Below are 23,491 nucleotides of genomic sequence, written 5' to 3'. Positions count from 1 at the left end.
CCACAAACTCTTTAATTTTTATAATTCTAGGTTGTTTAAACTCTCTTAGCGTAAAAAAAAAAAAATCTACCAACATAACAAATTAGATGAAGAGACATGGAAAATAAGTCCACAGTTTTGCTAAAAGGGAGATGTCTTTATTTCTTTTCTTGGGCTTATTTTTTTCTATATTTTTTCAGTTTTATTACTGTGTTACTTGTTATCTTAGCACTGTCATTACACACCATGTCCAAAGCAGCTCGCAAATGAAAGGAGTTGATTGCAGACTTGCTCTCAACTCAGAGGTCATGGTGGGGAGCATGGCAGTTGGAAGATAGAAGTAGCTGAAAACTCACATCTGTTCCCCAGTGAGCAGAGAGAAGGGACACACTGGGCCTGGCCGTGCTCATGCCCAGTGACTGTGACCCTGTGGAGGCCATTATCATTTGAATCACCACAGTTATATTTTAGTAGGTGAAATAACCAACTATCTAAGATGATTAAATTAAGTTTGATCATATCAGTAAAACAGGTTGACTTGGACATGGTAAAATTAGGACAGCTGTAGACTATGTAATGGCAATATATAACACCAATGGGTAATTTTTTGGTTGTATTTTCTTAGCCTCTCAGTAGGAGTCTGAACGCTGATGTTCCAGAACAACTTATAACTCCATTAGTCTCACTGGGCCACATTTCCATGTTAGCACCAGATCAGTTTGCTTCCCCAATGAAATCTGTAGTGGCAAACTTTATCGTTAAAGATCTTCTGATGAATGACAGGGTAAGTTTCTAATTTAATTGAATTTAGAGTCTTGAGTTTAAGACTGTCTCTATCTTTGATGACAAAGAAACATCTCTTTTTCAATATCTAGGGGCGCACGCGCGCGTGTGTGTGTGCGTGTGTGTGTGTGCGCGTGTGTGTGTATGTGTGTGTGCGCGTGTGTGTGTGTGTGAGTGTGTGTGTGCGCGCGTGTGTGTGTGTGTATGTGTGAGTGTGTGTGTGTGTGTGCGCGTGTGTGTGTGTGTGTGACGCTTCGTGTTAGGTCTGAGGTGACTGATGTACCTAATATAATCTAACTTAGTTACTATGTAGAAGTTTTTAAATACCACACTATAGCCTATTGATAAAATAACTGTTTGTTACTTTAAAATTATTATTTTTTAAAGATTTCTTTTTATGTGTATGGGTATTTTGCCTGCATGTATGCCTGTATCATGTGTATCCAATGCCTATAGAGGCTAGAAAAAGTGCAAATGCTGAGTATAGCACCTAGGTTGTCTGTAAGAGCAGCAATTGTTCTTACGCCCTGAGCCATCTTTGTAGCACCTACAGTGTATTTTTAAAAGGATCTAACAATCCAGAAATTAGGGAGTGTGCATTACAGTGTGCTAACACGGCTTAGAGGACGTCTGATGGAGTCAGTTGTCTCCTTCTACCTGCTAGGCAGCCTCCTCAGGTTTTCCTTAATACAGCCCCTTAGAGCCCACCTGCCGACTCTGTGAATGTTTTCTAGGTATCTTACTGTCTAATACTTGTTCTTTTATAATCTAGCTTGTTTTACTTGGCATTGTTTCTAAGATTCTTTTTATTGTGTTATTGATAAAAATCTTATTTATTTTCTTTTCCTGCTGAAAAATAACCCCTTTGTAGACTTCACACTTTGCTAATTAACAGTTTGGATTGTTTCCACCTTTTGGCAATTGTAATTAATGCTACTATGTACTACACTTAAGATTTCTAAGTAACATGATTATTATTGAACATTTTTAGATACTACCAAACTGGTTACCATAGCATCTATCCCTTTTTAAACTTTTTAACCAACCAAATCTGAAGGTTCCAGTTTCTCCAATCTTTATGAGGAATAATGTAAAATGGTATTTTATTATGCGTATGGTTTCCTTTTTAAAAAAGAAATGGTATTTAGAATCATTTCTGTGTTCTTGTTTTCTTTGTGTCTTTTGGGAAAGTGGTGTGTTCAGATCCTTTAAGTACTTTTGTTTGTTATTATTGAGGTGTACGTTTTGGTGGTTTGGAGATTGGTCTTGTACAGCCAAGTTGGGCTCCAGCGCTCTGTATAACAAAGGCTGGCTTTGAGACCCTGTATCTCTGCCTCCTTCCCAAATTCTGGAATTAGAGGCATTTGCCGCTGTACCAGCAGAGATTATTTAGACATTCTGGGTACTAAACACTTATTTAGTATTTGCTAAGTATGTTGTCCTCTAGGATTTCTTGTGTTAGCTTAGTTTCATTTTCCTTTTTAGGTTGTGTTTGTAAGATGCTATAACATTCTAGCGTCATTCATTCACTTTTCTCAGCACCATTTGTTTAAAATACAGTTTTTTCCCCAGAACATATTTGTACCCTTGTCAAAATGAATTAACCTGTATATGAAAAAGTGGGGTTTTTTTGTTTGTTTGTTTGTTTGTTTGTTTGTTTTTTGTTTTTAACAAAAAGGGTTTTTCCCTTGTAATCCATTGTTCTGTATCTCGAGTCTTGCTCCGTGGTCTTGTTTGCTTATAGGTTTCCAATGTGTTTTGAGGTTGGAAAGTGTGACTCCTCCAAATTTGTTTTCCATTTCTAAGTTCTTTTACCTAAATATTTTCACATTGTATATTACTCAGGATGAAGAACTAAATCTTTTCAATTGTCTGTAGTCAACAGGTGAGAAGAATGGAAAACTATGGTCTCCAGATGAGGAAGTTTCTCCTGAAGTTCTAGCTAAGGTAAATGTGGATGGGTCTCAATAACCTGGCTTCCCCCACCCCGCCCCTTTATGTTTATTCCAGACAGGGTCTCTCTGTTGCCTTGGCTGTCCTGGGCTCTCTTTGTAGACCAGGCTGGCATTGAACTCACGGCAATCCACCTGCCTCTGCCTCCTGAGTGCTGACATCGTGCCTGGCTATCTAGGGCATTTTAATTTAATAGTAAGCGTTCTCTGGTGCGCTGCTTTATTTATTCATTATTTACTTATCAAGTATGTGTAGTATGTGTACTCGTGTGTGCATACATGTGCATGCATTCGTGTGTACGAGTGAGTGCATACGTGTACATGCATCCGTGTGTACTCGTGTGTGCATACATGTACATGCATCCGTGTGTACTCGTGTGTGCATACATGTACATGCATCCGTGTGTACGAGTGAGCGCATACATGTACATGCATCCGTGTGTACTCGTGTGTGCATACATGTACATGCATCCGTGTGTACGAGTGAGTGCATACATGTACATGCATCCGTGTGTACTCGTGTGTGCATACATGTACATGCATCCGTGTGTACGAGTGAGTGCATACATGTACATGCATCCGTGTGTGCATACATGTACATGCATCCGTGTGTACTCGTGTGTGCATACATGTACATGCATCCGTGTGTACGAGTGAGTGCATACATGTACATGCATCCGTGTGTACTCGTGTGTGCATACATGTACATGCATCCGTGTGTACGAGTGAGTGCAGGCCCCCTCAAGGTCAGAGGTAGTCAGGTCCCCCTAAAGTCAAAGGTACCCAAGGTTGTGAGTTATCCTTCATGGGTGGAAACAAACTTGGGTCCCATGAAGAGCAATAGTGCTCAGAACTACTGGGCCCTTTCTCTAGCCTCAAGGCACTTTACTTTAAAATTCATTATAAAGTAATACTTCTCTAGGGAGCTGTGGTTCCCATTGTCTGGAGTTTTGCTTTGCTTTGTTTTGTTTGGGGTTTGAATTGCTGCTGGGGATTTAGCCAGCAAAAGAGCTCTTTTAGTCATATATTTTTGTCTGATTGTTGATATAAAAATATACAAAACAAGCCGGGCGTGGTGGGGCATGCCTTTAATCCTAGCACTCGGGAGGCAGAGGCAGGCGGATCGCTGTGAGTTCAAGGCCAGCCTGGTCTACAAAGTGAGTCCAGGACAGCCAAGGCTACACAGAGAAACCCTGTCTCGAAAAACCAAAAAAACAAAACAAAACAAAACAATACTTAGATCTTTAGCTAGCTCTTCAGATATATCTGAACAGTCGTTCAGATAAGTAAGACCACAAATAAGCCAGGGACAGGCCTTTAATCCCAGCACTCAGGACGCAGAGGCTGATGAGTCTCTGTGAGTTGAGGCCACCCTGGTCTACAAAGAGAGTTCCAGAACAGCCAAGGCTGTCTTGAAAAAACAAAAATATATAAATAGACCACAAATATTGTTATAAACGCCAACATTTTCGTCAAGATGTTTAAGATGAGCCAGACTTGATTTAGCCAATGGTTTTCTGATACTACAACACTATGAAATTCTTTAAATAATAGTTTCTAAGCAGCATAGTGGCTATTTTCACATTTTTAAAGATTTTAAATCTATACCTATTGTGCTTTTTGTGGAGTTATGTTATAATATAGTCAGATCAAGATAAGCTAGCATATTGTCATTTCTTTGTATTGAGAATGTCTTTAGTCCTTTCTACTAGCTACCTTAAAATGTCCAATTGATCATTGTTAAACATTAATTATTAAATTGTGACTATTTAAAGTTAATACTTTGGCCAATCTGGTGGCACATGTCTTTAATCCCAGCCCTCTGGAGGCACAGACAGGTGGATCTCTTGAGTTCTAGGTCAGCCTAGCCTACATAGTTTCAGAAAAGCCAAGGCTTTATAGAGAGTTACTGTCTTTAAAAAAACACACAAACAATTAAATAATGTTACTACATGTATACATGTATACAGTTACCGTCCATTTCTCCCTCCTCCCACCTGCCTAATCTCTAGTAACCACTGTTTTAAATACTTTTTTATTTTAACACTGTTTAAATACTGTTTTTAAAAAGCCTGGAACTGAGAGAAATCCACCTGCCTCCCAAGTTAGGGGATTAAAGGCATGCACCACCACTCCCTAGCTTAAAGTGTATTTTATTAAGTAATTAAAGGGAAAAAAATTAAATAGTGTCAAAACCTAGGGAGCCAGACTTGAAGGAGTATCTGTCACAGTGATGTGTCATTTGCCTTTTCTGCTGGAAATCAGAACATGCAGAGCTGTGGGAAAGGCGCGTTGTACAGACTGAGCAGGGCAGTATTCTTATTCCTCTTCTCCCACTGCCTTGGGTAATAAATACCCACTGATGACGATAAGTAGTGTCAGTAATCAAGTTCAGATTAATCTTCCCTTTAATTTGAAGTTGCTTTCTTTTTTAGCATGTTAATATTTTATAGGTACAGGCAATTAAACTTCTGGTAAGGTGGCTGTTGGGTATGAAAAACAACCAGTCTAAATCTGCCAACTCAACTCTTCGGTTATTATCAGCGATGCTGGTTAGTGAGGGTGACCTGACAGAGCAAAAGAGGATCAGGTGAGCTTTCTTTCTGGTTTCCTTTTCCCCTAGTTTGAGTAAGAGTTCCTCTCCTTGACTACTACTGACTACTGTAACCACACTGTGAGCTTTGGGTTTATCTCCTGGATACATTGAAGAATGTTAGAATGTTTTCATCTTCACCTTCTCCTAACAATTTTTTAGTTATAACCAGTTTAGTGTTACATTACACAGCTCAAGTGTGATGTTGCATCATCACATTTGGTGGATAATTGAACAATTACTTGTTGAATTTCTACTTTGTAACATTATGAGAAGTGTAGCAAAAACAGATAACCCTGTAATATGATTGAACAAATGGAATGACTTACAGTGATAGGTCAAAATGGGGGGGGGGGCCGGGTAGAGCCTGATAATCTCAAGAAAAGAACAAAAAAATGGATAAATTAATTTCCACTTTTTTTTTAAATTTACTTATTCAATGTATATGGATACTTTGCCTACATTACATCTACACATCAGAAAACTGCATCAGACAGATGTGAGCTGTCATGTGGGTGCTGAGAATTGAACTCAGGACCTTTGGAAGAGCAGTCGGTGCTCTTAACCACTGAACCATCTCTCCAGCCCCCAACTTCCACTTTCAATGTAGTGAAATTACTGACCTTTTTGTTACTTATATGAAATTGCCAATTTCCTTATTTCTTTCAAATATTTGCCATCAAGAGCACCAGCAGTGATAACTCATGATTTCTACTTAAATTTGTGTAAGGGACATAATTTTTATTTTTTTTTCATGCATTCAATATTTATTGAGCACTTTTAGATACTAGGTATTGCTGTGCTATTTTAAAAATATTTCTTCCAGAAAATAGAAGATATGCTTTAAGAGAGTTATAGGCAATTATAGTTCATTGTGCTTAATGCTTTTATAAAATGAAGTGGTATGGAAAAAAATAAAACCCGCCCTTTTTTTTTTTTTTTTTTATACAGTGGGTAAGCCAATGGGAGTTTAAATCAACAGAGTGGTTAGAGATGGGTTGGCAATAACGAAATCTTTATATTTTGGATACCTTTACAGTGAGGTCTTAAAGTTCAGTGATACCTGTGCACAATCCACAATACAATTGGACGCTAAATGTTACCAATTGACCTGGGAAAATAAATTTTTAAGTATTTGTAGTTCTAAACTAAGTAATCTAAACTAATTAATGTGATCTAAACTCAACTAATAACTTTCCTCATTCAAATTGAAAAAACACTAATTCTTCCTCACTGGGAATTAAAAACAATTCTTTTCTTATTCTCCTTGTGAGTTGGTATCGTCTTTGTAGAAGGACTGTGAAACTTTTTTTCTTTCGGTTTGGTTTTTTGAGACAGGGTTTCTCTGTGTAGCCCTGGCTGTCCTGGACTCACTTTGTAGACCAGGCTGGCCTCAAACTCACAGAGATCCACCTGCCTCTGCCTTCTGAGTGCTGGGATTAAAGGCGTGTGCCACCATCCCCGGGCAGACTGTGAGACATTTTATATCTGCCCATTTATTTGTTTGTTTGTTTGTTTGTTTGTTTTTTTGGAGACAGGGTTTCTCTGTGTAGCCTTGACTGTCCTGGACTCACTTTGTAGACCAGGCCGGCCTCGAACTCACAGCGATCCGCCTGCCTCTGCCTCCTGAGTGCAGGGATTAAAGGCGTGCGCCACCACGTCCAGCCCATATCTGCCCTTTTAAATATGTTCTTATACTGATATATAAGCATTCGTGAAACATGATAAAATAATCAATGTAAAATATACATATAACCACATTCTAATCTCTGTATCCTTTACTCTGTCTGGCTTTTCCTTTATAATTGTTTCACTGACATTTATAAAATGTGTGGGATTCACAGAGCTTTAACAGTGTGTAAATGCATATGACTTGGCAAATGTATTTGAAATGATATTTGTTTGGTTTGTTTAAATCAAATTTTCACAATGACCATGTGTCCTTAACATGAGGTGTACAGACTGTAATGAAAGTGGCTTTTCTTAGCATTATAAATAGTTTGGTTGGTTGCTGAACAACTGGAGGCAGAGCCTGGCTGGAAGCCACAGTGACTCAAGCTTTTTATCTCAGCTAAGCTCATAAACACAAAGTAGGCCTTTCTTTGCACATTTGGTTGCATACTACCAATCTCACACTCAAAAAGCAATCAGTCTTATATGTAATAATGGTTATAGGAAATGTTTATTTCTTTTTGTTTATTTATAGTAAATCTGATATGTCTCGCTTGCGATTAGCTGCTGGTAGTGCCATAATGAAGCTTGCTCAGGAACCTTGTTACCATGAAATTATTACCCCAGAACAGTTTCAGCTCTGTGCACTTGTTATTAACGTAAGTGGAAAACTTATTTCAAATCTTTGTCTTCAGTCTGAATGCAGTTACTTTTCTCTGAGTACAGATGCATTTCATATATGGATATATACACAGAAGAGATTGTTGTTTTCATTGCTACAATATAACCATATTTTAAGTCTTTAACAAAGAGGAAATGCTTTAAAGTGCTGTTGTGCATGTGTATGTAAGTGATTACTCATCTCCTTTATCTCTGTTTTGCGCTGATACAGGACGAGTGCTACCAAGTACGGCAGATATTTGCCCAGAAGCTTCATAAGGCACTCGTGAAGTTGTTGCTCCCATTGGAGTATATGGCCATCTTTGCACTGTGTGCCAAAGATCCTGTGAAGGAAAGAAGGGCACACGCGCGCCAGTGTCTGCTCAAGAACATCAGCATACGCAGGGAGTACATTAAACAGAGCCCCACAGCTACTGGTATGTACTTGATGGTTCACAGTGTGTGTCAGAGAGGGACACCTGCATTTCCACTAGTAAATGGCTGACTCTATAGTATGTAGGCATTATCGACATAGTATTTGTAGAAACTGAAATCTTGCATTAGAATCATTTACTTGGTTTAAAATTGTCCTGAGTAATTGTGATTTCTCATGCCATCATCAGTGTGGTTCAATTCCTACACATCACTCAGGTGTTGGAGTATATATTTTTTCCTAACTTCTCCAGTCATCTGCTGTCGAATATGTTTACCCTTTGGCTTTTGAAGTGAAAGTGTCATCTGGGGACAGACAGACAGACAGACAGACACACACAAACACGCGCGCGCGCGCGTTCCCTTCAACTGTAAATAGCTGAGAGGAAAATAGAAGCAAATGCTTAGAACTCAAACACGGATGGCATATATAAAAACTATTTTGCTAACTGTGATGCTTCCCTTTTAGAGAAACTATCATCATTGCTGCCTGAGTATGTGGTGCCGTACATGATTCACCTGCTAGCCCATGACCCCGACTTCACAAGATCACAAGATGTTGATCAACTTCGTGACATTAAAGAGTAAGTCATGCGTTTCAGGAATTCTACAAATTGTGATCATTCTTAACTTTTGTTTTTTAAAGTTAAGACTTCCTTAATTTTTTATTCCTCGTACCACTACCACAGTTTACAGGGCAGTGTACAACAGCTAAACAACCTCAGGTGTAAATCTTAAGTGACACTACACTGCGTTCATCCACAGCTGCACTTGTTGCAAATTGCGCCTGTGACGTCCTGAACAAGGAAGGTTTCCTGTTGAAGCTGCAGGAGCTTTTCTGACTATGGATCATTGTTCCTTCTGGGGCAGATCTTTACAGCTCCTCTAATGCACTTGGGACGACTGTCTCAAAGCAGCCACAGCTTTCCTGACAACTCTTCGCTCTCTCTCCTGCTGAGAACTGTCGCCTTTTCTGCTGCTTTTTTCTAAAACCTTCTGCTACCTTGTCCACCACTCCACCACCAGATCCACAGCCACCACCATAGGGACTGCCCGAGCTTCTTCCACCAGAACTGCTCCCTTCATGGGTCCATAATTTTGCTTGCTGTTGTGCACTATACTTTCCAAAGTCATTGTAGTTCTACTACCACCAAAATTTCCTCCTTCATTGTACCCGTCATATCCTCCTCCTCCTCCACCACACCCACCACCTTGGTTTCCATATCCTGGTCCTCCACCATTGCCTCCCAACCCATTATATCCACCATCACCCTCCATAACTACCTCTGCCACCACCACCTCCCCCGCCATAGTCCCCTCTTCCACCACAACCAAAGTTACCTCCACTACCTCCAAAGTTTCCGCCATGACCCATAAAGTTGCCAGATCCACCTCCACAACCTCTCTGTGATCCAGCAGACTGCATCTCTTGTTTAGAAAGAGTCCTGCTCACTTCACAATTATGCCCATTAATAGTGTGGTATTTCTGAACAGCAGTTCTATGTAATGATGGTTGCTTTGATTGTCCACAGTCCAATATTCATCTCAACTTGACTGCCAGAGTTAACTAAGAAGATGCTTTTACTTTTCATGTGAAGTGTTAAGCTTGTAACGCTGCCTGGGCTCAAATCAGCCATGCAGTGAGGATGACCTTGAACTTCCCCCTCAGGAGTGAACCACCACACCTGAGAAGAAACTCATTGCTACATGCCCAGGCCCTCACATGATGTTATCAAATTAATTCTACCCCTTCCGTGGAGAAGAGCAGATATTCTTAACTGTCAATCATTCTGAGAACGTAACAACAACAACAACAAAAGACCCATCCCCAGATTTTTCAGTTTCCCCAAGTGACGCCCGTGTTTAGTGTGATTTGGGGTTCACTGCTCGTGGAAACTAAATGTACATGTCCCATTCATTCAGTTTATGTATTGAGTATGCTGTGACAAGAGGAAACACACAGTTTGGGGTTTTGTTGTTGTTGTTGTTTTCTTCTTTGGTTTGGTTTTTTAAAACAGGATTTCTTTCTTTAGCCTTGGCTGTCCTGGACTCTCACTTTGTAGACCAGGCTGGCCTCGAACTCACAGAGATCCTCCTGCTTTCTGCCTCCCAAGTGCTGGGATTAAAAGTGTGTGCCACCTCCTCCCAGCTACAAACATGATTTTATACATACACTTAGCTCTATGGCTGGCGATCACACGCAGCAGTCTCATAACACATGAGAGTTGACACGTCTCGTCACAGTTTATATGACAGTAACAAACCTCTGCACAGCTTGCAGGGTGTGCAGATCAATTTTTTTTTCCAGCTCCGCTGTGGACTGAAACACACCACAGTCTATTGAGACCCTCTGTGGTGTTTATGCACCTCTTGAAACTCAGAAAATCACAGAGTAAGCAGTTTTATTTTAAATGTCTTGTGACTTAGTTTTCCTCTTGAGCCAGACATGGTGCTTATACCTGTAACCCCAACAGTCACCATTCAGAGAGCAGAGACAGAAAAGATGAATTCTAAGCTATATAAGCTTGGGCGGCAGGAAAAAGAAAATCCACTTGAATTGATGTCATTAATAAAATGTGTTGCTAATTTTTTTAATATTATGCAATCAAACTTTTAAATAACTGCTTAATCCATTATGCAAAAAATTATTTTTATTCTCTTTAATATATTTGCCACTTAGGTGCCTGTGGTTTATGCTTGAAGTTCTAATGACAAAGAATGAGAACAACAGCCATGCTTTCATGAAGAAGATGGCGGAGAACATCAAGCTGACCAGAGATGCCCAGTCTCCAGACGAGTCCAAGACCAACGAGGTAGCTGGACGCCGGCTGTGTGCCACTTTAAATCACAGTGCTTACTGAGACATAGTCATAGTTGCTGCAAATGTTCAATTTTTTTTTTTTAACTGTATTTGAGTGGTTTGCATGTATTACTGTGTACGAAGTGTGCGCCTGATGCCTGTTCAGAAGGTTCAGAGGAAGGCTCAGATCCCCTGGGACTGAAGCGCCAGAAGGCTCTGAGTCACCATGTAGGTAGTGGTAACTAAAGCCATGTTATCTCCTAAAGCAACAAGTGCTGTTTTTGTTGTTGTTTTTGTTTTGTTTTTGAGACAGGGTTTCTCTGTGTATCTTTGGCTATCCTGGACTTTGTAGTCAAGGCTGGCCTGGAACTCACAGAGATTCTCCTTCCTCTGCCTCCCTGAGTACTGGGATTACAGGTATGCACCACTGTGCCCGGCTTGCTGTTAATTCTTGAGCCTTTTTTCTAGGCCTGATTATCTTTTTAATGCCTGTACTCACAAAGATTATTTTTCCTGGAAACTTTTAATGTTCTAAAAAGGTGTTAGCACCTGGACCGGAAGATACCAGCTGATTGAAAACATACAGCATCCTGTGGTAGCAAGAGAAAATGTATACATCTTCATGGTCTGAACTCTTTTCTGGAAGTCTAAAGAATACTGAATAGAAATGGGAGCTGCTGAAGAAACAAGTGGCCACGTGTTTTTTTCAATTTGAATTTATATATCTTATAGGATTGTACTTATAATTATTGTGCAGTTGTGGAAATTACAGTTTTTCTTGTTCTCTAGAAACTTTATACAGTTTGCGACGTGGCCCTGTGTGTCATCAATAGCAAGAGTGCTCTGTGCAATGCAGACTCACCAAAGGACCCAGTTCTTCCAATGAAGTTCTTCACACAGCCTGAAAAGGTGAGTCTCCACTTCACATCAGTGACAAGATAGGTTTAAGAGCAGGGTTTTTTTTTTTTTAAAAAAAAAAAAACAAAAACGAAAAGCCTCTAGGGCCAGGCACTGTGGCACACTCCTTTAATCCCAGCACTTGGGAAACAGAGGCAAGTGTATCACTGTGAGTTCAAGGCCAGCCTGGTCTACAAAGCAGTTCAGGACAGCCAAGGCTACACAGAGAAACCCTGTCTCCCTTCCCCCCACCCCCTACCCCAAAAAGCCTCTAGGCCTTTAACCCAGAGGCAGGTGGATCTCTGTGTAAGTTCAAGGCCAGGCTAGTCTACAAAGCAAGTCCAAGACAGCCAGGACTACAAGAGAAGCCCTGTGGGGGTGGGCAAGCCTCTGACCTCATGAGGAAGGGAAGGCTGTCCTTCTTCTCCAGAGAAGCTTCTGTTATTGCTCCTGTGTTCATTCTGGGTATAAAAAGAAACTTTCACATCTTTAAAATTATTTTATCCTTCTTTATTAAAATGCCGTGTGTTCTGGGAATTACACCGAGGACCTTGTACATGCTAGGCAAGAAGCTCTATAATGAACTCTTATTTTTAACTGAAGAAAGATTTATACAGACTGGACAATGTCGGCCAGATGAGCACTGCTGGAATGAAAATGCTCTGAAGGCTGAGGAAGGACAACTACATCTACACAGGAGACAAAATGTTAGTTAATGAGCAGCTGGAGTCAGTGCTCTCTCCTTCCACCCTGTGGGAGTTAGGAGTGGACTCAGGTTGAAGGCCTCTAACAAGCAACCTCACCCACCGAGCCATCTTGCCTGCCCAGTTTTTCTGTTTTCATATGTCACTCTCTTTTTCAAACATAATGCTTTTAATCTGGTAATGTCAAACACTAGAATACCAGGCTCTTGTAGTCTGTTGAAGCTGTAATATTTCTTGATAAGCAAAGCATTTTGGTATCTATCATTTGTAACATTTATCTTTAAAAGCTTTTTTTTTGTAAAAGCAATTACATAGCTGAGTTGGGCATGGTGGCAAACAGTTCTAGTCCTAGCTAGAACCAAGCACAGAAAAACAAAGAACACACAACTTAACTCTCCTCATAGGCACATTTAAGCCACACACTCAGATCTGTCACACAACAATGCACAGGTACGTTCCTTATAGGAAGAGTGTATTTTTAACTACACCATGCTACATAAGGCCACTTTTATACATGTGTACAGTGTACTAATGAGAGAGTCCTCTGCACCCCTCACCCACCTGCCTTTGCTCATGGGTTAGGTATTGCTAAATGCGCAAGCTGACTGTGAGCTCCTGGTGGCCAGTGCTCGCCCTGCTTCAGCTTCCCAGTGCTGCTGCTGCTGCTGCTGCAGGTACCTGGTGATTGAGTGACACTATTGTGCCTTATTTGCTATTGTGCCTTATTTGTAACCTCCAAAGTATTTAATAATGAGGATTATCAGATATTGGGCATAGTGGCACATACCTTTAGTCCCAGCATAGGGAGGCAGGTGAAGCTCTTGTGTGGCAAGGCTAGCCTGGCCACCGTCTAGTTCCAGGCCCACCAGGGTTCCTTCCTCCCCACCTCCCTCCATCCTGACAAACTTAGTTAGATATAGACATAACTTGGGAAAACACCATGTTTGCTATTGATTTGGATTATTTATTAACTACTTAGTATTACAAATGTCAGGGAAAGTTACCTATACTTAGCACTGTGGTGAGTTTGTCTTCATGATTTCAACATAGCTTTATAGTTCTAAAAAGTAAATGGCTGTTTTTTTGACACAGGATCCTTGTAGCTCAGGCTAGTCTCAAAAGTGAGGTCTCTTTCCCCCACCCCGCAGCGCTGGGAGTGTAAACATACATCGCTCTGCCCAGCTCAAACTGTTGTCAGTTAAGATGTCTTTTTTCTAATATTGATAATTGCAGTTAAGCATGGAGTTCCTTATAAGTGCATAGGATAAACCTGGCATGGTGTGGTGAGAAGATCAGGAGCCCAACAGCTGGTCTACATGAGACTGTCTAAAAAAATAAAAACTTAAGGTGCCAACAAATAAATATTGTCTCCCAGCTGAAAAGTAGACTTTATAATATAGTAGAGAGTGATGATGATACTTTGAAAAGTAAGGAAAAATTACAAATGAAGTTTATTTAAAATGCTGAAAGGGATTTTCACAGGCCCTACATACATATGGTGCACTTAACACAGATATAGGCAAAATACTCATACATGTAAATAAAGTAGTTACTGCTGGATGTGGTGGCCCACGCCTTTATTCTCAGCACTCTGAACACAGAGGCAGGAGGATCTCAGTGAGTTTGAGGCCAGCCTCATCTACATAGCTCTAGGACAGAAGGGACTATGCAAAGAGACCCTGGCGTAAAGTGAGCAAACTGGAGAATTAAAATGCTGAGAGATTGAGGGCACTGTGCCATGGGACAAGTCCTGCCTAGTATATTCAGTTCTCTGATGTGACTATGAAGTGGGAAAATACATATGCCCAGGCCACGCGCAGTAAGTATGCTAACAGTGGCTGCTACAAGGGGGAGCTTGGAAATAGTATACAGATGACAATAGTGCTGCATTTGGTTGTTTCTTTTTGTTCTTGTTTTTTAATAGGACTTCTGTAATGACAAAAACTATATTTCAGAAGAAACAAGAGTACTTCTGTTAACAGGAAAGGTATTACATACTTTTTGCTTGGGATTTTGTTTGCTGTGTATTATGTCTGCTTTATGTCTCCAGATTTATAGGGATGCGTTATAGGTTTCTACAGCATCTGGTTCTCAGATACTACTCGGCAATTAGCCACAGCTCATAATCCTTGCCACAGTCTTAGCGGTTGTAAAAGGCTCAACTTTATTTAAAATTCCTAGTATAGATTTTCATAAGAATAAAATAAGAGTAGAATAAGTAGATAATAAAGGCAAATAATTTCAAGTACTAATATGATACGTAGATTAATTTCATAAAAATAAGAAGATGTAAAATTATACATCCAGTAGTCTACTTCTAAGGTAAATGCATCATTAATTTCTATGTATTTTAAAGGCATTTGTTTATTTTAATTAAGAAAGAAGAGATTAAAGAGACAGCAAATATTGCCTCATTACTAAGTGAAGGCGGTGTATATGCCTTTGCTTTTATTAAAAGAACCAAACACATTTTTTTTAAAAGTTTTCATTTCTAATAACCCTGTGAGAGAACAGCCTTTGCCTTTACAGTGAAGCGCACACCTTAGCTGCCTTTATGTGTTCCGTTGCCTGAGATAAAGTGCTATGTGCATTGTTTTTGCAGCCAAAGCCTACTGGAGTGCTAGGCACAGTAAACAAGCCTTTGTCAGCGACAGGAAGGAAGCCTTACGTTAGAAGCGCTGGCCCCGAGACTGGAAGCAACGTTAATGCCAGCTCAGAGCTGAGTCCTTCAGCTGGAAGTCGTTCAAGGCAATTTATTTTCTATCAATACATTTTGTTCTTTGGCTCACTTGCTTGGCTTACGCTTTAACTAGGTTCTAAGGGCTTGTGTCATAGAAGTGGTGTAAATTACTATTTATGTGTTTTAGGATATTTCTTATGATGAGACAGGCGCTCACCATGTACCTCATTCTAGTCATGTGGTCTAGATTGGCCTCAGACTCAACTTGCTCTGCATCTGCTTTCCGGTGTGTATCCCCACATCTGCCTAAAGAGTGCTTGCTGAGACAGTGTCTTGTATATAGTCAGGCTTTGTGCTATAGACTCTTGCCTCAGCCTCTGGACTACTGGAATTACAAACCCAAATACCACATAGCATAGTACACACCAAAAATACAGAGTAAATTCTAGTACAGCTATGGCTGAAACCACTGGGGACTTAATAACCTCCCAGGCAAGTGAATCCATAGTAATATGATCAATCAATAATTAAAATTGCTTATTCTATTTCTACTTTGAATTCTCCTTTCTCTACGGGATAATGCTTAGAGCGGTTTCTTGAGAATCTTTTTGTCAATTGGTTTTAGGCAGTGGCTTATTTCTTACATTGTTAATATTGAATAGAAATAGTGTAATAAAGTAGCTGAAATGAAAAGACCTTGGTTTTGCTGGGCGTGGTGGCGCACGCCTTTAATCCCAGCACTCGGGAGGCAGAGGCAGGCGAATCGCTGAGAGTTTGAGGCCAGCCTGGTCTACAAAGTGAGTCCAGGACAGCCAAGGCTACACAGACAGACCCTGTCTCGAAAAAAAAAAAAAAAAAAAAAAAAAAAAAAAAAAAAGAAGAAGAAGAGGAAGAGGAAGAAGAAGAAGGAAAAGACCTTGGTTTTATTTTTAATTGTTTTGTCTGTTTTTCCACTAGGGAACAAAGTTCAGAAGCATCAGAAACTGGAGTCAGTGAAAATGAGGAGAACCCTGTGAGAATAATTCCTGTCACACCTGTAAAGAATATTGATACTGTCAAGAACAAAGTAAGTGTCACTCCTGTGCTGGTGGTGCTAGGGATTGAGGCTTGCAGGTGTACAGCTGGAACAGTGTCACGGCAGTTAAGTACCATTGAACCTCACAGGACCCAAGTTCATTCTTCTACATGACAGAAGATAGTGTGAAGGAGTCCACCTTGTTGAGGCAAAGTATCTTTTTGTTTGTGATGCTCACCTTCCTCCAGGCTGGCTGGCCTCTGAGCTCTGGCCTGTTCACCTCTGTCTACTTTTCAATTGAGGGTTATAAATGTTTGATATTAAGTATGGCTTTCACTGCATGTTCTGAGGATTGGACCTATTTCCAGCCAGCACATTTATGCACCTGAGTCACCTCCCTAGTTTGTCTTTGTGGGCTTACTCATTATGTGTCTGAGTATGTATGTGCAGGTAACTTCCAGTTTCAGTGAAGCCAGGAACAGGAGATGGAACCCTGAGGGCTTGGATTTACAGTTGCTGTGAGCCAATCAAGTGGGCGCTGGGCATGAATTGAGTCCCCGGCAAAAATAGTAACCCCCCACCTCGCAATTTTCATTCTGTTTTTAAGACTTAATCTTGGTTCATGTATGACTGTTTGGCTGCATATATGTCAGTGTGCCAAGTGCCTGCAGAAGTCAGAGGATGCTGTTGGTTCCTCTGGAACTGGAATTTCAGATAGTTGTAAGCTAAAATGTGGGTTCTGAGAACTGCTCCCAGGTCATGTGCAAGAGTAATAAATGCTTTTAGGCACTAAGCCAACTCTTTGAGCCCCTCCTTACCAGTGGCTTAACCGGAAAGAAAGCAGTGAAGCGTAATAGTACCAGACAAGTCTGATCTGGCTGTAGCCCTGGCTGTGCCGCTCACGGGCTTTTGAGATTGATTTAGATTGCCTCACGTCTGTAACATTCCATTTACTTGGCTAATGAAGTTACTAGCTCATCTCAGTAGGAATAGCTTGAAACAGAATCACTGCCGAAGTTCTTGCAATACTGCATGAAGCAGTAGGTCTGCTTATTGTGGGATCACCGTACAGAATTAATAGGCTGGGCATAAAGAAACTTAAGGTACATACACTGCTACAGACATTGAGTTGTATATGCTTAGGATAATCGGGTGTAGTGCGTGCATGGGGCCTTGTGACTTCACTGTGCTCTACCTAAAACTAAGTGACTATTTTACTCATTGGCTTCCTCCCTCCCTCCCTCCCTCCCTCCCTCCCTCCCTCCGTGTGTGTGTGTGTGTGTGTGTGTGTGTGTGTGTGTGTGTGTGTGTGTGTGTGTCTGCGTGTGTCTGCTAAAGGAAGACAGAAGAAGACACGATGTGGGGTTTCATGGAGTTGGAGCTTTTTCTTTGTAGTCTTCTCAGTCCTGATTGGTGCCGCTCATGGCAGTGTGTCTGCGCTTGCTCACATGGTCTCATGTGGAGACGTAAAGAGCTGAGAGCCTGTCTTCTCCCCAGCCTTTGGCCCGTACGCCCTTTGTGCCTCCTCTTCTGTGGTGTGCCCCTAACCTCCGTAGTGTGTGTGAGAGTGGACTAAAGCGTACACCCCGCTTAGGGATAAGCACTCTGTCAACAGCCACTCACTGAGCTTATTATATGCCCTCACGCAACTGAGGTAGGCTCCAGACACAGTCCTTATCCTCTGAGAGCTTTCTTTTCTAGTGGCATGTAAGCAATTAATCAGAAACCCTGGCATCCACACTTCATGAAAAGCTCTAGTCCTCAGAGAGACCTGGGACAGGCTAGAGAACCAAAGAGGATCCTAAGTGCTCTCCGAGGCTCCACATGCGTGAATTGGATCTACATATACAGACACAAAATTAGAACATCAGTTTATTTCTTTAAATTCAAATCTTTTCTAGTATACTCAGACATTTAAGGGAGTTTTGTTTACAAATTTGTTTTTGTACTCTTTTAGGAAATTAATTCTGATCAGCCCACCCAAGGCAATATCAGCAGTGACCGAGGAAAAAAGAGAATTGTAACAGCAGCTGGTGCTGAGAACATCCAACAAAAACCAGATGAAAAAGTAGATGAGTCAGCCCCTCCTGCCCCTTCAAAACCCAGGAGAGGGCGTCGCCCCAAATCTGAATCTCAGGGCAATGCCACCAAAAATGATGATCTAAATAAACCCATTAGCAAGGGAAGGAAGAGAGCTGCAGGCAGCCAGGAGGGTCCTGGGGGTCTGGAAGCAGGTAACGCCAAAGCACCCAAGCTACAAGATGGAGCCAAAAAGGCGGTGGCAGCAGAGAGACAGATTGACTTACAAAGGTAACGTACCTCATTCATTCCCCCCTTGTGGACAGCATTAGCCATAGCAAAATGTTTAAAGTGGGATAGCTTCTTGCTCTGAAAGAGCATGCTTCCCCGGGTTACCCCTTTCGTACAAGATAGAAATGTAGATGTACAAAAGGTGACTGAGTGTGATGATGCACACCTGTAATCCTAGCCCTTGGAGGCAGAAGGGGCTTACCAGTTTAAAACCAACCTAGACATGAATGACCTTGTCTCAAAAAAACTAATCTTGGGGGTGGGGGTGGTATAGAAATTAAACTTGTTTTTTAAATTATTACTGAAGGAAAATAACATTCTGAACATACTGTGAAATTGATGAACTTTGAGGGCATTATGCTAAGATAAATCTTCAGTCGAGAAAGGACAAGGGGGTGTGTTGTTGACAAGCATTGACTGCATCCTCTGGAGTGCTGGGGCTGCTGGTGTCAGTTACCTTGTTTGCACCCAGCGGTTAGCAGCCTCTGAGGTTTCTACAGGAATGGCTCTTTGACACTAAAGAGACAGACCTTAGGAGGGTTTATAAAGTTTCATTTGAGGGTGCTGGGAAGGTCAGAGTGACAGTTGTTAGACTGTGTGAACATACATAACTTCACCGAAAATACTTGCTATATAAAAATCTAAGTTGACTGTTTATTCTCTGCTGAGGAGCAGAATTATTTCAGATTTTGGGTTTTACAAAATCTATAGTTTTTCTTGTTTTGTTTCTTGGTTTTTCAAGACACGGTTTCTCTATGTGGCCTTGCCTGTCCTGGACTCATTTTATAAACCAGGCTGGCCTCGAACTCAGAAATCTACCTGCCTCTGCCTCCCTAAGTGCTGGGATTGTGGGTGTGTGCCCCCACACCCGGCTGGTTGGCTGGTTTTTGTTTGGTATATTGGTTTTTGGGTTTTTGAGACAAGGTTTCTCTGTGTAGCCCTGGCTATCCTCACTTAGTGGACCATTCTGGCCTCAAACCCTGAGTTCCGCCAGCCTCTCATTCCCGAGTGCTGAGATTAAAGGGCTGTGCTAACCATGCCTAGAATGGTCTCACTGCACACCAGGCTGGCCTTGTCCTGGAGCTCACCTTGTAGTCCATTTAAGTCTTGGCAATCTTCCTGCTTTGGCCTTTCAAGTGCTGGGCTAATAGACGTGAGCCACCTTACTGCTTATGTGTTTATTCACAATCTGAGAATCTCAGTTGATAGCGTTTGCCTCTCATGTGTGACATCCTGGGCTTTTTTCCCAGCACCTTCTACACTTCGATGTGATAGCACAGAAATGCAAGATCAAACCTTGCCTGGCTTGAGGCCAGTCTGGGCTATAAAATAAGACTCAAAAAACAAGGACGGAAGGAAATGTCCTACAGTGTTTTTATTATATCTGAGCTCTTCTATTTTATCGCTTCAGATGAGGTGTGTAAATTTCTGTGTGCTGCACAGGTCAGCATTTTTGTAGAGCTTCATACTTTTGGTTTTCATATTAGGATGATGTAACCTGTTAGATCCTGTGAGTGAAGCTTGGTGCTGGGCCTGTATATGTGTTTAGTGCATTGAATACAAAGCAATTCTACATGAGAATGTGCTGCCCTTGTTTTAAGGTAAGAAGGCCAGGGAAGCCTTCCATCCCTTTGCTATATAAATGGTGAGGGTATGAATAAACAAAGCCAGTGTGGCTCCAGTGTTGTGACCCTAAAATGTGTGCTTTGAAGATTAAATTGTATTGATCCTACTGCTGGTCATGCTGGTTATTATAAATGCTTTGAGGACATTAACTTGCACGTTAGTTGTTACTGCAGCTCATCTCTGTGAGGCCCTTGTCATGAGTGCTATGTGTTTGCCTGGTTTTAATAACTATTAAGTAAACATCAAGAATTTAACATAATCACATTTTAAACTAGATTCTGAATGCGTTGCCAACTTCCTTCAGTACATGAAAACACCCCCACTTTAACATTTAGGGAAAAGAACAAAGGAAAGACGCAAAGTGGCAAACTTAGAAACCCAGTGATAAGACACAAACAAAAGATCATGGAGATGGCTGGTTAGGTTTACCTGTAAAGAGGTGAGTCTCAATTTGGGTGGGGGTCACGACCCCTTTGGCTCCAAAATATTAACATTACAATTCATAACAGTAGCAAAATTACAGTTCTGAAGGTCCAACAAATAATTTCACTATGGGGGTCACCACAATGTGAGGAGCTATGTTAAAGGGTTATAGTATTGGGAAGGCTTAGAACCACTGATGTAAAGGGCACATACCATAATGACTAATTTTATATATATGCACACATAATTAGTAACGATAGTGGTAATAGGAAAAGATGTTGTGAGTCTATCAGGCGTGCGTAAGGAAATGTGGCCATTGCTTCAAATACACCATCATGTCCACCTTAGTAGCATGCTAACACTCACAGATGCAGATAATCCTTTTCTAAATTAGTTATTTTGAAATATGTTTCTAGCCTCTAAGCATTCAGTATCCTATTAGTTCTCCCTTAGTTGGCGTTCCCCACCCCCTTTGTTTTAATATTTATTTATTTTTTTGAAACAGTGGCTAGCCTGGAAACCACTGTGTAGACAAGCTTCTAGTCCATAGCACATTGCCTTTCTCTGACTTTCAAACATGATTCACCATGCTAGTTTTCTATTTAGGACAATAAAGTATCTGCCCTTAAATCGTTGTATAAGCTAGCATAACTGAATTTTTCCATTTCCAACCCTCTGTACTCCAAGAGCTCTCTTATTTCCTGGGCTAGCATTGAACTCAAGGATGACCTTCCACTACTTATTTTTGTTATTTTCTATTTTGTGTGCATGTGGGGGGTACCTGCAGAGGTCAGAAAAAGTATCCAGTCTTCTGGAGCTGGAGACACAGGCATTTGCTAGCGGTCTGATGTGGATGTGGGGAACTGAGCATGGGTCCTCTGGAAGAGCAGAAGTACCCACAATCTATGAGTCACGTCTCCAGCCACTTCACGTGCTCCTGCTTGAGTGCGTACGTGAGTGCTTGTGTGTGTACGCACATAGGTCAGAAGAGGGTTTTCCAACAACACTCTCTGTAAATGTGGACCAGTATGTGCCCTGTTCTCATTTTAGTCTACATTTAAAAGACCTTGTTCTTTGAGAAAGCTCTCTCCAGTCGCATGGAACATTCCTAAGAATCACCTGCTAGTGCTGTTGTCAGATAAGGCACCAGGACCTTTTGGGAGGGGGGGCGGAGGCAGTGGTTCGAGACAGGGTTTCTCTGTATCCCTGGCTGTCCTGGACTCACTTTGTAGACCAGGCTGGCCTCGAACTCACAGCGATCCACCTGCCTCTGCCTCCCGAGTGCTGGGATTAAAGGTGTGCACTACCACTTGCCCAGCTTGGCACCAGGATCTTAACAACTGGAGTTTGTCTTGGCTCTACGTTTTGTTGCTGAATGATGTTTCGTTAGGTTACTTGAATTAATTTTCTATTGTGTGCTGGAACTATTAGCTAAAGGCAAGCTAGGTTCTGCATTGAAAGTAGTATTGTGGGCTGAAGAAGTGGCTCAGCGGTTAAGAGCACTGACTGCTCTTCCAGAGGTCCTGAGTTCAATTCCCAGCAACCACATGGTGGCTCACAACCATCTATAATGTGATCTGATGCATACTGTATATATAATAAATAAAACCTTTTTAATAAAAAAAGAAAGAAATTAGTGTTGTGCATTCAGGTCAGCCTGAACTACATGGCAAAGCCCTGTCTCAAAAAAGCAAACACAAAAGCCAGTGAAGGTGGCACCCCCCTCTAATCCCAGCGCCTGAGAGGTGGAGGCAGGCGGATCTCTGTGAGCTGAAAGCCAGCTAGTGCTCACACTTCTTTATTAAAAAATTCAGAAACAGGGACTGGTGACAATGACTCAGCCTGTATCGGCACTTGCTGACAACTCTGACAAGAAGTTCTGACCCCAGATAGTGGAGAGAGGACTAGTTATAATGTTGGAGCCTGCACAGATATACCCCCACCGCAATGTAATACATTTGTAGATTTTATTTTTTTTATGTGTATGAATGTTTTGCCTGCATGTATGTGTGTACTACATGGCATGCCTGGTTCTTCCAGAAGCCAGAAAAGGGTGTTGTTTCCTGAGGCTGGAGTTACAGACAGCTGTGGACACTCATTTAGGTTCTGGGATTTGAACGAGGTGGATCCTCAAAATAGTCCATGCTCTTATTCATTGAATCATCACTCCAACCCCTATAATAAGTTTTAAAACATAAATGAAAGACAATCATAAAGAAAAAATACTATGAAGTACCAGTGGTTCTTAAAATGTTTAGCTTACAGTGAAGTCCAGATGCTTCCATTAAGGAAGAAATTATTAGTAAGCATCAGGTGTGGTGTCTCTATGGATGCTTGCCTGGCGTTCACAGGTCTGGACTTGTATCCCCCGCATTAAATTAGGTGGCACGTGCCCGTGATCCTCCCACATGAAGGCAGAGTAGCACAAGTTCAAGGTCATTTGAATGGATTTTGAGGCTGCCTTACCTGTTAGACAGGCAAGAGAGTGGGCGAGCAATCTTAAAATTCAGGGGTTGGCCGCGCTGTGGTGGCGCACGCCTTTAATACCAGCACTCAGGAGGCAGAGGCAGGTGGATCCCTGTGATTTCGAGGCCAGCCTCGTCTACAAAGTGAGTCCAGGACAGCCAAAGCTACACCGAGAAACGCTGTCTCGAAACAACTGCCCCCCCCCCCAAATTCGGGGTTTATAGGGAATTTTAACCTAAAGAGAGTATCTTTTTGATAATGGATGACAGTTTTCTGTAGACCCGTGTCTGGCCTTGGCGTGCTTAGTGTAGGGTCTTGGAAGTTGAAAGATCTGGAATTTTGGACTTTCTTAAGCAGGATTGATTTACTGGTTTTGCTTTGCAACGAGAAGATGGCATAACAGTTAAGCAACTGCTTATTGGATACAGGGTTGCCAAATAGGACCCCAGTCTGGCTTAGAAGTCTCTGAATATGCAGATTGTAGGCCTGGGGTGTCATGC

The 23,491-nt window shown here is 41.5% G+C and overlaps 1 protein-coding gene across 1 annotated transcript in view; it reads left to right on the top strand.

Annotated features, from left to right (window-relative positions):
• Positions 1 to 18,480, top strand: part of Pds5a (PDS5 cohesin associated factor A) — an 88,280-nt gene extending 69,800 nt beyond the window's left edge. The window contains exons 21-32 of the mRNA XM_051165256.1: positions 605 to 763; positions 2,641 to 2,709; positions 5,168 to 5,304; positions 7,514 to 7,637; positions 7,871 to 8,075; positions 8,540 to 8,654; positions 10,751 to 10,883; positions 11,660 to 11,779; positions 14,396 to 14,458; positions 15,074 to 15,219; positions 16,109 to 16,217; positions 18,124 to 18,480. Coding sequence (XP_051021213.1) covers positions 605 to 763; positions 2,641 to 2,709; positions 5,168 to 5,304; positions 7,514 to 7,637; positions 7,871 to 8,075; positions 8,540 to 8,654; positions 10,751 to 10,883; positions 11,660 to 11,779; positions 14,396 to 14,458; positions 15,074 to 15,219; positions 16,109 to 16,217; positions 18,124 to 18,480 — 1,737 coding nt within the window. The remainder of the gene's footprint in view (positions 1 to 604; positions 764 to 2,640; positions 2,710 to 5,167; positions 5,305 to 7,513; positions 7,638 to 7,870; positions 8,076 to 8,539; positions 8,655 to 10,750; positions 10,884 to 11,659; positions 11,780 to 14,395; positions 14,459 to 15,073; positions 15,220 to 16,108; positions 16,218 to 18,123) is intronic.
• The last annotated feature ends 5,011 nt before the right edge of the window (positions 18,481 to 23,491 follow it).

This window comes from Acomys russatus, chromosome 22, assembly GCF_903995435.1.
Source record: "Acomys russatus chromosome 22, mAcoRus1.1, whole genome shotgun sequence".
In the NCBI taxonomy this organism is placed as follows: domain Eukaryota; kingdom Metazoa; phylum Chordata; class Mammalia; order Rodentia; family Muridae; genus Acomys; species Acomys russatus.
This window is presented reverse-complemented; position numbering and strand designations above follow the sequence as displayed.